Source organism: Onychostoma macrolepis, chromosome 19 (assembly GCF_012432095.1).
Source record: "Onychostoma macrolepis isolate SWU-2019 chromosome 19, ASM1243209v1, whole genome shotgun sequence".
NCBI lineage: Eukaryota > Metazoa > Chordata > Actinopteri > Cypriniformes > Cyprinidae > Onychostoma > Onychostoma macrolepis.
Genome location: NC_081173.1, coordinates 2,689,527 through 2,706,846, shown reverse-complemented (window position 1 = coordinate 2,706,846; position 17,320 = coordinate 2,689,527). Strand labels below are relative to the sequence as shown.

General features: G+C 37.1%; 1 protein-coding gene across 1 annotated transcript in view; it reads left to right on the top strand.

The window, feature by feature from the left end:
* Positions 1-1,421: 1,421 nt before the first annotated feature.
* Positions 1,422-17,320, top strand: part of foxo6b (forkhead box O6 b) — a 32,631-nt gene continuing 16,732 nt past the window's right edge. Inside the window, exon 1 of the mRNA XM_058753869.1 lies at positions 1,422-2,595. Coding sequence (XP_058609852.1) covers positions 2,137-2,595 — 459 coding nt within the window. The 5' untranslated portion in view covers positions 1,422-2,136. The remainder of the gene's footprint in view (positions 2,596-17,320) is intronic.

The following is a 17,320-nucleotide window of genomic DNA, read 5'->3' as shown; positions in this document are numbered from 1 at the left end:
CCACTCCGCTCACATCCCTCCGCCTGTCAACGCAACAGGTTGCATTGCATTTCCGAATATGAACGCTGACATATTATATTAGAAATAAATTCAGAGCAAAACCTGGAAATATATGGCAAGTTGCTTGGACATTTCCATTATTCACTAGTGTATGCATACATACATACACATATAGCCTATATATATATATATATATATATATATATATATATATATATATATATAGTTATTGTTATCGCTATATATAACTTATATAGCAATCAAAATAAGCTTTTGACATTTCAATAGTAATTATTGGCAACACTTTAGTATAGGGACCAATTCAGTTGCTTATTAGCATTATTTACATATCTGCTGTTTATTAGTACATATAAAGCACATATTCTGCATGACCATATTCTACATCCCTAATCCTACCCAATACCTAAACTTAACAACTACCTTACTAACTATTAATAAGCAGCACATTGGTTTTTTGTTTGTTTTTGCTTGTTTCGATTTTTTTTAAAGGCAAAAGTCGCAGTTAAGGGTTTGTTAGTGGCTAGAATTGATCCTCAAAATAAAGTGTGACCTAATTATTAAGAATACTATCACTAGCATCTATTTCATATGTTACAAGTACTTAATAATTGCTTAGAAATAGGCCTAGCACTTATTCTTTTGCCACACGTCATCAACTATTTTTACAGCCAACAAATGACAATTTTTTCCATTAATATATTTTCCACAGAACCCCGTATTCACTTACAGCTAGTATGCATATCAGTCGAATGTACCTATTAGTTTTAATATGAACTATTCCAGTTGTTTGTACCTATACAGTCTTACCTATTCATAACTATTCTGACAGTTATTTGTATATATATATATATATATATATATATAGACGATCTGTTTATTAGACTCCAATGTTTATTCCATTTGGAAATAGCAACATATTGTTCATCTCACTTGACTTATATTAGGCCTATATTGGATTCAATACAAGTAATGTATAACGATAGTGAAACTGAAAGATGCTAGTTAAAGTAGGATTACTTAGGAATTGAAAAAGTAATAAATACACTTTTTTTTCCATTCAGAAGCTGCTAGTAAATTAACAGTTGATTACAAAGAAAATGTGTACGTATTGTAGTATTTTCTTTTAAAACATGCTCCAATAATTAGTTTTATTTACTTCGGGGAAAAAAAACATGTTTACAGTGTACTAATTGGAATAAATGTTAAAACGACTTGCCATAAGAGATGGACTTGCAAGGGAATTCTGCGCATGCAAATCTGTCTAAAGAGGCATGCATGTTGTGTGGTAGAAGATGCGCGTCCCCCGGATAAACCTGTTCTGGAGGGAGTGACTTGATTCAAGCGCCGTCCAATTATCTGATAGCAGCATTTATCCGCCGCTACAGCCCAGTCTAGTCATCCGCAAACAGGCGTGAACCGATGTGGAAGGAATGTTCGTCTGAATATTTTATCTAACGCAAAGAAAAGGGGGGGAAAACGCGTGGGGAAATTCACAATCGGGAAAAGACGCGGCTGAATCGCGCGGCTCCATTCACGCCGTGTCTACTATCAGGAACAGTGACTGCGCTCGTGCGAAGAGAGACCGCTCACAAATCTGCGGAGAGAGAGAGAAAAAAAGGGACGGGAGAGCTCCAGACAAACGGAAACTGTGGCCAGACTCCAGAGGAAGTCAATTGATTTCGCCCTTCTTGATGAGATAGATTTACAAGCGTGTCTGTCAGACCGTCTGTCAAAGCAATCAACAGTTGGTGCGAGCGCGCGATTAAAGGGACTTTGCATGCGCGAGACGCTTCAGTGATGGGTGTGTGATTTCAGCACCTCAGCCCTATGGACACCCGCTTGCGTGTGACTGAATTGTTCAGTAATATGGAAGACAGACTGTTGCACATCGTGATGCATTGGATGCTTTTGCGCGTTTAGTACACCACAGCAGACCAGAGACACGAGAATGAGCAGTCTATTCACGGATCCCGGTGCTTCTGCGTTTATTCACGTTTTGCATTTGCTGTAAAAAGACTACAGACAGAGAGAACCCCACACAGTCCACCCTCACTGGATTTAAGGGCGCATTGTTGCTTTTCCCCTTGACCTTGCCTTGTGACGCTCAAAAGCAGCATGTTAATGATGGAGAGCAGCGGGATAGACGCGCATCAGGTTGAACTGGACACCGACTATGAGCCGCACTGCCGCCCGAGGTCGTGCACCTGGCCGCTGCCGTGTCCGGAGGAGGAGAGCCGCGCGCTGCCGGTCAAAGTGGAGCCGCGCAACGTGCCGGCGTGCCGGAGCGGAGGGGCGCCGACGGAGTTCAAGCATCCAGCCGGCGCCCCTGCTCCTATCGCGGCCGCCCCTGCGTGCATGTCCGGCGCCGCGCTGGATGTGGCCGGCCAGCTGCGCAAATCCAAGTCGTCACGCCGGAACGCGTGGGGCAACCAGTCATACGCGGATCTGATCACGCGTGCCATTGAGAGCACCCCCGAGAAAAGGCTCACCCTGTCGCAAATCTACGACTGGATGGTGCGCTTTGTGCCCTATTTCAAGGATAAAGGAGACAGCAATAGCTCCGCCGGCTGGAAGGTACGGTTGCCATGCACCTGATCGCGCGCGCGCGCGTGTGTGTGTGTGTGTGTGTGTGTTAGAATTGCATGCTCTGTAGGCATCTCGCATTATACAAAAGGCAGTTCTTCGCTCGTGCCAGATACCTACATGCATTTGACACGTTCAGGGTTGGCCACTAAACCGTGCATGTGAAACGCTTTCAGAGAGTCGGGGGTAGAGGTAGAGTTCAATGAGTTCATTGCTCTTACACTATTTTAAAGCGTAATATTGGTCGCGTGTGACGCAACGATCGCGTTTATGACGCATCGAGCTTGATTATGACGCGGGCAGTGAGATGAGCTGGAGTAGGCAGGTCACCTGGGGGACACGCACGGTCCGGTCCGCTTCCTCGCGCGCACGCACGCACGCACGCCTGTCTGTCTGCTCTGAGATCTCCAACACTCCTCCTCCTCCTAACCCCTTCCTCCCTCCCTCCCTCCCTCTGCCGTCTCCTCTTCAGTCCTGACATCCATCCAAAAGACTATGGGAAATAAAATAGGCGGTGTAAAATTGTAATTAAAACATTACATAATCGAAAAGGGTTATTTAGTGAAGCAAATGCAACCGCATAATTGCACCACATTGGTTGGCAAAAGAAAAAAAACACGCTTAATGTTTCAGCTGTTCATTTTTTTGTGTCACATGGTTCAAAGGTTTTAATTAGATCAGATTTGATAGTTTGAACTGTATGCACATGCTCTCACTGCACAAGCTTCATGGAGAACCCAAGGGACCTCTGTCTGTCTGTCTCTCTCTCTCTCGGTTCCCTCAACACTAACATCTAAGTTAGAAAATGATAGCCAGACAGCTGAATTTGAATTCTGTTTCTCCCTGTGGTTTGTGGCTTTCTGGCAAGCATTTCAGAGCACCGAGATCACATCACAAAACATCCAGAATGACAGAAAATTATAAAGTCAACCGACTGGAGATATTTATTGTAGCCTTTTATAGATAAAATACAAAAGCAGCCAGAAGAACATTACGTTTGTGTATTAGAGAACATAATTAATATCCTATAATTAATACAGAAATAAAAGCTTTAAAATGTATAACTATATTGTTATTACATCAGTATTAATAATATCAATATTCATTTAAAAAAAAAAAAATCTATTGCTCCATTTGCTCTTGGTCTAAAAGGATGGCGTGCTATTGTTTGGATTCATTTCATCTTACAAAATGTTTTTTTGTTTTTCACATGTGTGCAATAGTTGATACACACAGGCCTTTTATTACATCATCAAAACAACAGGAGTTTTTAATATTTCTAAATGGGATATTTACCTCACGCTAAAGCCTTGTTTTCTCATTGGATACAGAGGACAAAGAGATGGGCTAACCTAATCTTAAGCCTGTAGTTTTAAACTGAAATTAAATCTGGTTTAATTCCTTACACGACTTGTTTGTGCTGCCCAGGCATGCGCAGCTGTATGTCGCTCATATGTTCCCATAAGGCCAGAGATTTGATTGGCTGGCAGGAGGAAAAAATGGAGAAAAACAACTTGATTCAATCAAAATAAGGTTGTGGAAAACAGACCATGCTCACACATGTTGGCCTCATAACATTTGGCGGCGGATTTTAATGCGCATTTAATTCTGACACATGCGCTCACACAAACAATACACACAAAAAACACACAAACATATTTACTCAGGAATATACAGAACCTCCTTAGCACTCATATACAACATGGATAGAGAGAACGATAGAACGATAGATAGATAGATGGATGGATAGATAGATAGATAGATAGATAGATAGATAGATAGATAGATAGATAGATAGATAGATAGATAGATAGAACGATAGGTACATGGATAGATAGATGGATAGATAGATAGATAGATGAATAGATGGATAGATAGATGGATAGATAGATAGATGAATAGATGGATAGATGGATAGATAGATGGATAGATAGATAGATAGATAGATAGATAGATAGATAGATAGATAGATAGATAGATAGATAGGTACATGGATAGATAGATGGATAGATAGATAGATAGATGAATAGATGGATAGATAGATAGATAGATAGATAGATAGATAGATAGATAGATAGATAGATAGATAGATGGATGGATAGATAGATGATGGATCTGAAGGTGGTTTGGAGCAGACAGAGATCACATGCAGCCAGTGCCATTGAAAGCAGTCTTTAATAGCTGTTGTGTAATCCTGTCCGAGAGCGGCTTGTCTAAACTGTGGCAGCCGGTTTCTTGTCTCTCGGCTGGCCTAGCTTGGACATTGAGCCTCTCTGTCTTTGGCATCAATTAGCTGCTATTAATAGTTCTGGTTTGTGTGACGGCTCGGATTATGGCTGTTTTACGGCGGCAGGAGAGCAATGAAGAACACTCATTCAAATGACCAATGCATGTGGTTCATGGAGGGATGCCATGTTGGAGTGTTTTACTTTCATGTTCACATTCTTTTAAAGTGTCTCTACGAATCTGTGGTATAACGTGAGTTTTCAGAAGTGCCCGTTGATGTGAGGCATCTAGTATAATAGTACACAAAGAGTGTGTCACATCCTGTAACTGGCTGTTGAGACGTATGAAATCACTAATCAGATTTCCTCAAGCCTTCCAAGTATTTATTGCGTTTATCTGTGATTTAAAAATAAGTAATGGGATGGGGCTCACAGTTAATGCATGTGTGTCTGCAGCGGTTTATAGGTTTTTCCAGACACTGAGAATATACATTGTCTATAGCTTTATCTATAGCCAAAGTCGAATTATATAGCTCCGAGGTTGCTTTTTCAAAGAACTTATTGGAGATCTCAGTCACGTTTCGTTTAAACATCACTTTTTTTCTCTCAGATGTTTTTCCTTGAGGAGAAATAAAAAATAGACTGAAATGATACAATTGCTGGCATATGGTAAGAATTTAGAGCTGTACAATGAATGTGGCTAGCAAAGCTCAAAACATTCAGTCTGGTAAGGTGTTGATGAGAATCTTGATTATCAGATGAGACGTTGTTTGAGACTTTTTTTGTTAGGAGAAATATCTGAGAAGCAGGAGACTTGAGCAAAAGTCAGAATTTGATCTAATCAGTTGAAATATTAAGAAGGTCTCATTTGCGATTGCTGTGAATTATCTAGGATATAAATGTAGAAAAAAGGGGACAGATGCTAAATTCAAAGTTAAAACACTTTCCTTTTATCTTCATTGCTGTAACTTTATAACCAAGGGTGCACATACGTTTTTCAGCCTGGTTCTCATAAGAGAACCTGGAGATTTGGTTCGGCCCTCACACTGCACATGGTGTGACTCATTAAATATAACTATAAAAAATAAATTAATAATATTGATAATATTATTGCACTTTATTTAGTTTATTTTTATAAAATAATAAACAAAATAATAAAGTGTGATAATGCTATTTTAAAATATAAAGGGAGTATTAAATACAAATACAATTAGTTTATAGTAAACTTTTATAGTAATATTTACTTAATATCATTTTCAACCTTAAAATCAGCAGGCTTTTATTTTTGCGGGTTGCCAGCAATCAAGTATATGCACTTCCGGGTTTAACGCTGCCAATTGAAGAGCGTCAGCGAATGAAATGTCACAGTTTTGCATTGTTCTTTGAAAACGGCAGCGGCTAGCCTAGATTTATGCTTTTGAATAGAAATCTTATACAGTACAGTTTGCCGATCTAAAATGGTAATTGTGCATTAACAGCTGTCAACCATGTCAGTACGCAAATGCGCTGTTAGAACTTATTTATACAGCACATTTTTTATTTTTTTTATTTTGGTCGCGCATGCGGACCTGGGGACCACTTATGTGCACCACTGTTTATAACTTCATAACTGAGTGTTAATGTGAGAGGAATAGGCACAGAAACTGAAGAGGAGATAATGAGCACACATAGTAACAAAAGAGTGAGAAACAGACCGAGATACATGAGCAACAGTGGCAGTAATTTTGTAATTGTTGACCGGGATCCTCATTCACCCCAGCTGTGGCAGCGCTGGCCAGCCTGGCATTGATGCAGGGCAGATCTCAGTGCCAGGCTATTTGGCCAGAGCCGTGGTTTAGTTGGATGCCCTCAGCACTGGAGAAACACTGTCATTGTTACTCCACAAAGACTGTGTAGAAGAAGTGACTACAGCGCAGTCGGCCATACTGAAAACTCGGCATTTTCTGTAGAATTAGATTGATAATGACAAAAAAGCATATTGTACAGTTGAAACATGACATATAGAAATTAATAGAAATTCTTATTCTCAGTAAACCTATCTGATGCATATTGAATACAAAAATTGCAAAATCCATTTTGATTGGTTGTAGGGATGTTGATATATACCAGTATTTACAACAACTGTAATATGTAAAAAATGAAATATCAATATCATGTTAATGCTACAGAAATAATTGAGTGCCTGTACCGTGTCTGGTTGACTCTCCAACACAGTAGGTGGCAGTATTGCAGCAAATTGCTGGTTGTTTCCCAACATTAAATGTAAAAATAAAAAAAATAAAAAAAGATGATACAACTATAGACACTACTGTACTAATATTGCCTCTTGAAACTATTTTGGAGTAGATGACAGATGAAAGCTAAGTAAGACTAATGAATTTTACTGATAGCATTATATATTTATTTAAGTTCTACAGATATAAATGACAATACATATAAATGACAATACATATATGTAGTTTAGGTTATTATGGTAGCATAAATTCTATCAAATTCACACAGTTATATGTCAAAACTATGTTTTGCATGTCAGTCAGGTGGTTTCTTAGATGGGCGGTTCTTTGTCAGAATAAGTTTGAAGTAAACCAGACTCTATGCCAATAGTAAGTAAATAAAATAAAATAAAATAAAAATAAACATTTTTAGTCAATAAAAAGATCTTCTAGAAGGATTTGACTGCAACTGGCAACCTGATGCATCATCTATTTGCTAGTTTACTCTTAAAAATGACTATTTCTTAGCAGGTCATACATATTTAAAAGTTACATTTCGCTTCCAGGAAAATGGACCAAACATCTTGCACTCTGGAGTGTATACAGATCTCTGTCCAATAACGTGCTCTATAGGATCAGAATGTCTGCATGAAATTAAAATTCAACCCATCAATTTTGTAGATGCAGGTTATGATCTTATTGTGAACGATGCATATATATGTATCATAAAAATGTAGCTCCTAATGTTTAATCAAAATGTTAGACCTGGATCTTCTGGTAAAACAACAGACTGGTCTCTCCAGTAATATAGTCAGTTTAAACTCCGCCCCTCCACAATCGACTGCAAATTCACATTCATTTTTGAGTACAACGGCCACATTTCAAAATCCAATCAACAACCAATGATTAAATAATCCAATTACACTCAAATGTACAGTACGTCACAAGATCTATCGCTACTTCCATGTCATTGTGACTTTAATACTGCTTCTCACTGAATTGCTATAGGGATGGGACCTTTTCTCCTGCCCAAATTTCCTGTTTCATGAGGAAATATGCTATACACACAATACAGTTTCTAACTGTTTTACATTTTGGTGAACTGGTGGTGAATCCATATAAATTTGTATAATCTCCTTTGTACATTTTCTCCTTACATCTGACTGACAGTTAGGTTTAAAGGTAGAGTTAAGGATGGAACTTCATGCTTATTTATTTATTTTTTTTTTTTTGCTCATACGAAATATCCACCAATTTATAAAAAAATAAAAAAAATAAAAAAGTTGCACTTGTTAAGCTATTTCATTTGGTCTGTAGACCGCTGTGATGTACTGAGTGTAACAATACTGACCAATTAACTTTGCCCCTAAGACCATAACTAAGAATTAAAAAAAAAAAAATATTATAGTTTATAATTGTATGGCAAGAAGATAAACCTGTAACAGTTTGATGTTCCATAGATATTATATACATTGGTGTGTTGCACCTCAGTGCTTTTATATGGTTGGATAGTATTTGTGCGTTATTATATGAATGTGCTGGAATTGTTTGCTTGCGTGTGTGAGAGACAGTCTGACGGGATTTCACGTCCAGGGGGGTGCAGCTCTCGTTAATAATTCAGATGAGGCTCGTTATCACGGCAGCACAGATCCTGCTCTGATTCCACCTTAATTAAAGCCATGAAGCTTTGCTCACACACACACACACACACACACACACAAACACACATTCCCAGCCTCCACACGCTCACACACACCCTCGAGTGTCACGCGGCCGCTTGCGCCTTTTCCGTTCCCGTGCTTTCAGAAATATCGCTTTCAGTGATGTTGCAGCAGACTATGTGTTATATTCAGATTCTTTGGTGTGATTTTTCACCTGGACCTGTCGCCCAAAGCAGTTCAGCATCAGAATCAAGTAAGTTGGATGAAAGGACAGACGTCTCCGTGACCTCTGACCCCGACCACAGTCTCTTAGATACTCGCTAGAGCCTGTATGCATTAAAGACAATTGACTCTGAAGCCTGGCATGTGCTGCTATTATCAGGTGCTTACATATTTAATCAGATCTTCATAAGATTCCCCCCCACCGGAGCGCTGGGCAAACTGAGATTGATGAGCTGTAATGGGCGAGAGGAGAGCAGCCATGATTAATGCATGCGCAGAGGAAAGCCTGCCAGTGCGGCTCCACATCCGCTGTAGGACTGACCCTCGTCTCACGGAGCAGACTCCGACTGTTGACATCGAGATTACTCAGGCCTAAAACCACCAGCTCAGACAGGAAAAGAGAGCGTGGCATGTAAAGTGAGCTTTGGTTTTTATGTGCTGGATTCATTTGAATCGATTATATCACAATGAACTTAAGTTCAGGCAGATGTTTTATTTGACGCAAATGAAAATAAGGTTATGAGGTATCTACAAAACAGTGACAAAATGTGCAGAAATGTAGACATTATTCGATGTGGCTTAGGTCTTCTATGGTTCACATATTTGGGGTTAGTAAGGATTTATTGAGTGAGGATGCTTTAAATTAATGTGACTAAAAACATGTATAATGTTACAAAAGATGTAGGTGTAGATGTAGAAAAAGTCTTTCTATTCAAGAAAAAAAAAAAAAAAATTGAATAATAACCTGAAATGTTTCTTGAGCAGCAAATCAGCATATCAGAATGATTTCTGAAGGATCGTGTGAAACTGAAGACTGGAGTAATGATGCTGAAAATTCAGCTTTACACCACATGAATAAATTACACTACTAGCATATATTCAAATATAAAATAATTATTTTAAATTGTAATACTATTCCACAATTTCGCAGTTTTTCCTGTATTTTTGACTGATAAAATGCAGCCTTGGTGAACCCAAATGTTTGAATGATAAGTCTGGGATTCTACATAATATATGCTTCACAATATGTAGTATTATTCATGTTTTTAACACGCGTGTCAATCAATCAATCAATCAATCAATCTAATAAACTAGGGTTATGAGTTTGTAAAAAAAAATAAAAACAATTAACAATGGTTTTTAGCAAATGTTAGATCCTGCCAGAAAAATAAATAAATAAATAAATACAATGTCTTTACTAGATCCTGTCAAAGATTATATATATATATATATATATATATATATATATATATACACACTGTAAAAAAAAAAAAAAAAAAAAAAATAAGCCAACTTAAAATTTTAAGGCAACCAGCTTCAGCAGATTTGTGAGTTTTCTCAACTTGTCGTTTTAAGTTTATACAACAAAAAATTGAGAATCTCCCACAAAAATAAGTTGAGCAAACTCAAAAATCTGCTGAAGCTGGTTGCCTTAAAATTTTAAATTGGCTCAACTTTTTTTTATTATACATACAAACAAAACAACAGTTAACAGAGTTCTATCTGATATCCCACACCACACATTGTGTCTGATATCCAAACAAGTCATCAACTAACTCTTCTGAGGTAAGACAGAGGCAGCTGAAGAGACAAAGTGATTGAAAAAATGAGCAGAGTTTATTGAATAATCTTAGCTGCATCTTTCTCGATGCTCAGTCTGACTTCATCCTACAGAATTTCTCATTCAGAATTGAAAAGTGTGTTCAGAGCAATATGTTTTGAGATCAAGGTCATCTTTCTCTTTACGTGAGGCAATTTCTCCAAGGTATTTCTTGCAAAATGTAAACGGTTTCTCTCTCCACATATTTCACGCTGAAAAGATTTGAATATACACTTTATGTCTAGTATATTTTATTTGCATAGCTAAATGGTAGATAAGCGTGTGTCCGTGTGCTGATGTGTCTATGTGTGGTGGAATATTTTTATGAAGAAGACAGTGTGTGGATTTTGTTTGTCAGTTTGATGAAAATGGGTCAGGATGCAGGCCCGAGCGTTTAATATGCTGCCCATGTTACTGCTAACTCTCAGACACGACACATAGCCTGGAATGAACCCTGTGTCTCACTCGCCTCTCTCGTTCTCGCAGTCTCCCGCTCTCTGGATTTTATGGTTTCTCTTTTTTATGATTTATCTTTTACACACTTGTAATGATCTATGCAAGATATATATTTTTTTTCATTCTTTTTCTGAAAACTCTTAAAGGAATGTATACATTATTTCTTTTGGAATTTATATTAATATTTGGAACCAGTCCTAAAGGATTCTAATGGGACCAAAGCAGAATTCTATAAGCATTGTGTGTTATAAACTGAAAATTCCAATTTGTTGTTTTAATTTCTTGTTATTTTAATTTTAATTTTTTTATTTTTTCTCGAACTAGCTCGATTTTGATGTCTGACGTCATATTTCTGTATGCGTGGAATACCCAGATGACCTACTAAATTTTTCCAAACTGTGTAATACACAACAGAGCTCAGTGTGTGCAGCGGTGTATCCCACAATGCAGTGCGCTTCAGCTGACCTTCTATCTCCAGTGTGACCAATGCAACCACTGTGTTTTTTCTTGACTTTGTCAGACTACCAAAAGTGAGGATGTTGGTGGTCAGTTGTGACAGAAGTATTTTGTAATCCGTACAGTCTGGCATAAACGATAGTCACACAGTTTGCCTTGGCGTTTGCCCAACATCTGGGGTCATATCATACTGACAAGCAACAGTTGTAAATGATTATACAAAATGGACAGTGTGCACCCGACTCTAGAGGATCCTTTTAAATTATTACAGAAAATCCATTAGGAATCTTGAACATATTCCTTAAAGGGACAGTTCACCCAAAAATGAAAGTTCTATCATTATTTTTCTTTTTTCTTTTGTTCAACACAAAAGAAGATATTTTGAAGAATGTTGATAACTGCAGATTTTGTGAACAGAAAAAAAAAAAAAAAAAAAAAGACAAAATATTTTATGTTTCACAGACGAAATATCGTTTTGGAAAACACAAGGGTGAATAATGACAGAATTGTCTGTTTTGGGTGAACCATTTCTTTTAGGACTTTTAGACTTTGGAATCTAGTTTTCTTTCTATTGCTCTAACATACACAATCCCACAATACAATTTTTTATTTACTTTTTTTTTTTTTTTTTTTTGCGTTACCGTCTCTCTTGATTTATAGCCTCACCCCAAATTTTGACTGCATCAAATCCTGGATTCCATTAAGCATCTTTATTGTCTTTGATGGCTTGCCATTGGACTCCATCAGTGTGTTAATAGTAACATTAATCTGCGTATTAACTAGTGCCAAGGAAAGAGGGGTGGAAAAGAAAACCATGAGGGAATTAAAAAAAAGAGGGAAAAGGCTGTTGGAAGAGGGGTGATAGAATTGAAATGAGACAGACATGTACTTGAAACAGTCCTTTTTACTGTTTGAAATGATTTATATCGATGTCAAAAGCAGACAGATTTAGGAGCTTCATTTTTTGAGTGACGCCATTTCAGCTCTGCATAACATATTATTTCCTAGGTTTGATAACCTTACATTATGACTTTTTTTTTCTCCATAAAAGTATACTTATCAAATATTACCATAAAACATAAACAACAACTGCTTTAGCTATAGGTATTATTGTGCCATATTCAGATATTCTGAATCTACAGCTCCACAGCAACATAAATAATATTTTACCCTCTCCTTCTGTTTGTTATTTGACCAGTGTAGTCCAATTCACAATTAATGAACTCTTATGAACACTTTTTATTTTTAATTTTTATTATTTATAATAAATGTCAGAGTGGTTTAATATAATATAATATAATATAATATAATATAATATAATATAATATAATATAATATAATATAATATAATATAATATAATATAATATAATATAATATAATATAATATAATATAATATAATATAATATAAATGTAATATAATATGTAATACCAGCATTCTGATGTGTGCCTACTATTTTAAATAAATATGTATATTTTTTTATTATATTGAATAAACATTTAACTGCTGTTGTCATACAATACTAAGCAATTGTGCTTGTGTGTAGTGTTCAGATATTCTAATGAAAATTAAACAGTTATTTTGCAAATTTGTGTAAAAATGTCTACTTAAGGCAGTTTGGTTAAATAATGAGTCAAATTACAGATTTAAATTAAAGCTGTGTTTTTAAAGTGGAAGGTCAAGTCAAGTGCATACAGTATTTTGCCCAGAGGTCTCTTCTGCTCACCAAGGCTGTATTTATTTGATCAAAAATACAGTGAAACAGTGATATTATGAAATATTATCACAGTTTAAAATTCAGTTTGAACTGTTGTATTGTAACTGCTGAATTCTATTTTCTGTTGTAATATATTGTAAAATGAATTTCAGGATCATTACTCCAGTCTTCAGTGTCACATGAAACATTTCTATTTATTTTCCTGCCTATTTTTTGATACCATAATACATTATTTTTTTTCATAATTCTTTGATGGATGTGATGAAATATGCATATTGCAGAAATAGTAAGAGTAGTATGCTAGTATGCCATTCTGAATATAGACAGTGAAAGAGGAAAAAAACATTAAACTTTTAAAAACTGTGATTGGGAGACACTCAAAGACATAAATTGGAATGAGTTTGCGAATTGGACGGATATGTGGAGAGACGGCTGTGTGTTTGCGGCTGTAATTGCGTGACTGTGAACAGTGAGCTGGCCGGCCTGCGTTCTTCTCCTCTCAAGACAGCTAATGAGAAGCCCAAAGCCAGTGGCTGCGTCCAGAATGACATACTACTTCTACTCCTACTCTTTCTGTATTATATATACTAAGCACATTATGCAAAATGATGTATGCACAGAATACTCAGATGACCTACTTCATTTACCGAAATGTGCAGTATATAAATATACAAGGTACACTGTATCCCACAATGCATCCGATGTGTTCCAATGAACCAGAAATAACACAACATCTGTGATTTTTAACTTCACTTTTTTACATAATACAAAAGTTAATCATTTTTACAAAGAATTCTAAAATCACTGCATGCTGTGCACAGTTTCAGATACTATTTAAAAATAATATTCATTGTATACTGCATAGTAAGCATTCATATTCCATTCTGAACAAAGCCGATTTCTCTCTCTCTCTTTCCCGTCTCTGTTAATGATCTGCTCGGCCTGCTGAGCTGAATCTGAGCGATGCCCACCGACAGCGCCACTCAGGCGGAAAGACACACACACTCACACACAGACATATAGAAGAGAGGAATATCGCAGGCCAGCGTTTATCCCGAATATATGAATAAACCCACACTGACACATAATCTCTCCATCACATGTGCAAAGCAGTCCTAGGCACTTCAGTGCATGTAGACTTCAGACTCTCCAAGCCATGCAAACACACTCGCATAATTGGGCCAGAAAATATGCACACAAAAAGCCACATATTGTGTACATTATAGTACTGTACATTCAGGTCAAAAAAGGTCAAAAATGAGGAAAGACCGTGTATCTTATGACTCAACACGATGCCACTGTATCTTGAGGCTTTACTGCTCATTGACAAAGAATTGATTTAATATGGTCCACATGGCTTGATGTCTTCTCACTGGGCTGCTTGAGAAGATCAGCGGTTCGTCATATTATTATCATAAGGTTTTAGATTTAGAAATGAACAGTTCATGCCTCCAAAAACATAATGTCATGCACTCACCATCTTCATCGTCCCAAACCCATATGATTGCTTTCTTCTCTGGAAAACAAAAGCAGATATTATTCACAATGAATGTGAATGAGTATTGAGACTGTTGAGCCTCAAAAAAGACTAAAAGTTACCATAAAAGTACCACAAAGCTGCTATTCCATGTCTTCTGACATGGACTTCAGACATCTAAGTTAATGTCCACTAAAGATCTTCCCACAAATCTCTTTTGCACTTGTGCATATTCACATTTTGCACGCTGTGTAAGGTTTGAATGTTTTCATTGAATAATGATACCACAGTAGTGTGTTGAATATATATATATATATATATATATATATATATATTTGATGAAACTTTTTTTTTCTAACGGAACATGTTCAAAAGAAATATGCCAGTCATTCAGAACACATGTAATATTGAAGAAAATATTTCAAAAATGTTTCATTAAAGAGTTTTCTAAAGTGTAGGTGGTATGCGTAACGTCACAGTATTTGAATGAAAGATTTGAAATGCCTTCATATATATGCCAACTCTAAGATTATAAAACCAGAGTGTCATTCACTGTTTTGTAACAAGAAATATTTTGTCTATAGGTCTTTAGGAGTCTGTTCGGTCATAGATGTATGTTAAGTGATATGCAAGTGTGTATGCATGTGAGGCTGCTGAATATTCGCAGTGTGTTTGTGTGTGTGTGTGTGTATAGACTTCAGCTTTTTAATGAAGTTCTCCGTTAAGTCTCCCAAAGACTTTGCATCCCTTATACCCCCCCCCCCCCCCATACACACCCCCGAGCGCACACACACACAACCAAATGACCCCTCCCCCCATCGCAACACACACGCTCACGCTCACAAACACTTAAAACACACATTCCAAGCATCCTCATTAGCAATTCATGAGCTGAGTCTCATTAGACACTAAGTTTTAGCGCGGGCCTCTGAAGTCGATGGCTAGAGCTGTTATTAATATTTCATATGTCTTCCCATTGAGGAGCTAAAAAAAAAAAGAGAAGTTGCTTCGCTTCGGCTACAAAGTCGCTCGAGCTCTCCTCTTTTACCCCTCTTCCTCTATTTTCCCTCCTTTTTCCCCTTCGTTAGACTGCTTTTATGGACTGCCTCTTTCTTCGGCGCTCCATCTCTCCGCCCCTCTCTCCGGCGCACAGACCCTAACTCAAACTGACTTAATTGGGCTGTCTTTGTTCGAAGAAATGTGGACCTACCTTACGTTTTCCCATAGATTCAGACCAAAGATTGAGACAAAACCCATAGGAAAGAATTATCACAAATGAGATGCCTTTAATATCTCTAAGAAAGTCATCTCAGATGTGTCTCCTCCAGCATTTCAGAAAAAGATCTCTAAAATGTCTCAAAATGTTTGGCAGGATACCAAAGTCTGCAATCAAAAGTCATCAGAGATCTAAAATGAACATTTCTCGCCATTCATTATGCTCAGTTGTTAAATCTGATGTCACACGGCTCAGACTGCGCTATCAGATCCCAGAAGCAATCAAAAAATTGTGCTAATATACACACACTACCGAAAAATCTCGATTCTAACCTTTATCTACATACTGAAATCTCAGGTGACCAGACAGTGATTCATCTTTTCTGAATCATTAAAATATTGGTGTCTGGTACACCATTAGTGGAGACTATAGTGTATACTATACACTTTTGAAAGGCTAGTTTAAATGAAAAATGCTTTTAAATGACTATTAAGATAACGAAGGCTTGGACCCTTCACAAGTAATCTTACACCGTGTCCTGACTATATGCGATGAGACTAATTTCCAGCAACAAACAATTTGGCACGATAACGCGATGCGACAGAATCAATCAAATATCACAGCCAATCAAAAGTGTGCGTGGGCGGGCTCTCTCTGGAAGCGCACTGCACTCGGAACGAAATGGACATGTTTATAATCTAATGCATAAATATTTAAAAATATTAAATATACATACTCAGTCACTGATATCATTCATGGAAAACGCTTGTTTGGTTTGCATTGAGTTCGCAGATTTCACAAACACATTTGCTTTAATTTATTTTCAAGATCTAAGGTAAATTATCTCTCGTTGCTTTCAGTATGGCTATAAATGTCACGCAATATGATATTCAAACTCACATTAGACACTTTTAACATTGAATAAAGCACAGCATCAGTACTTGAGATTATCACTGTCAGAAATGTGATCGTCGCAGAAATAGAAACCGTTTCTAAAATAAATCTTGCGTTTCACTGGTTAGGACAAAAACTCTGATTAACATGGAAAAGATATGTCGTGTGCAGTTAGGACACAGCGTTAGCCTGTCAACAGATGTCTGAGACAACTTGTAAATTAAGCATATCTGAGAACTGATGGTAAAATCTGTCTTGTATCCCAGTCTAAGGGGCCATTTACTTGACAACGTTTTCAGCCAAAAATGGGAAACTTTTTATGTGTTTTGCCTGTTCGTTTACACGACAACAACGTTTTGGGGATTGAAAACGCATATTTTTGAAAACGGGTTTCGAAGTGCAAAGTCTCCTTAAGACAAGTCATGTCACTCGGCAGCCATCTTTGAAACGCCTCTTGGGCATGCAAGTGCAGCTCCTATCTCTTTGAATGGGGAAACATCAAATTCTCCCAAACTGTTCACTAAGCTTACAATTAAATTTCATATTTGAAATCATCAGTGAAAACAGACAACGACTGTG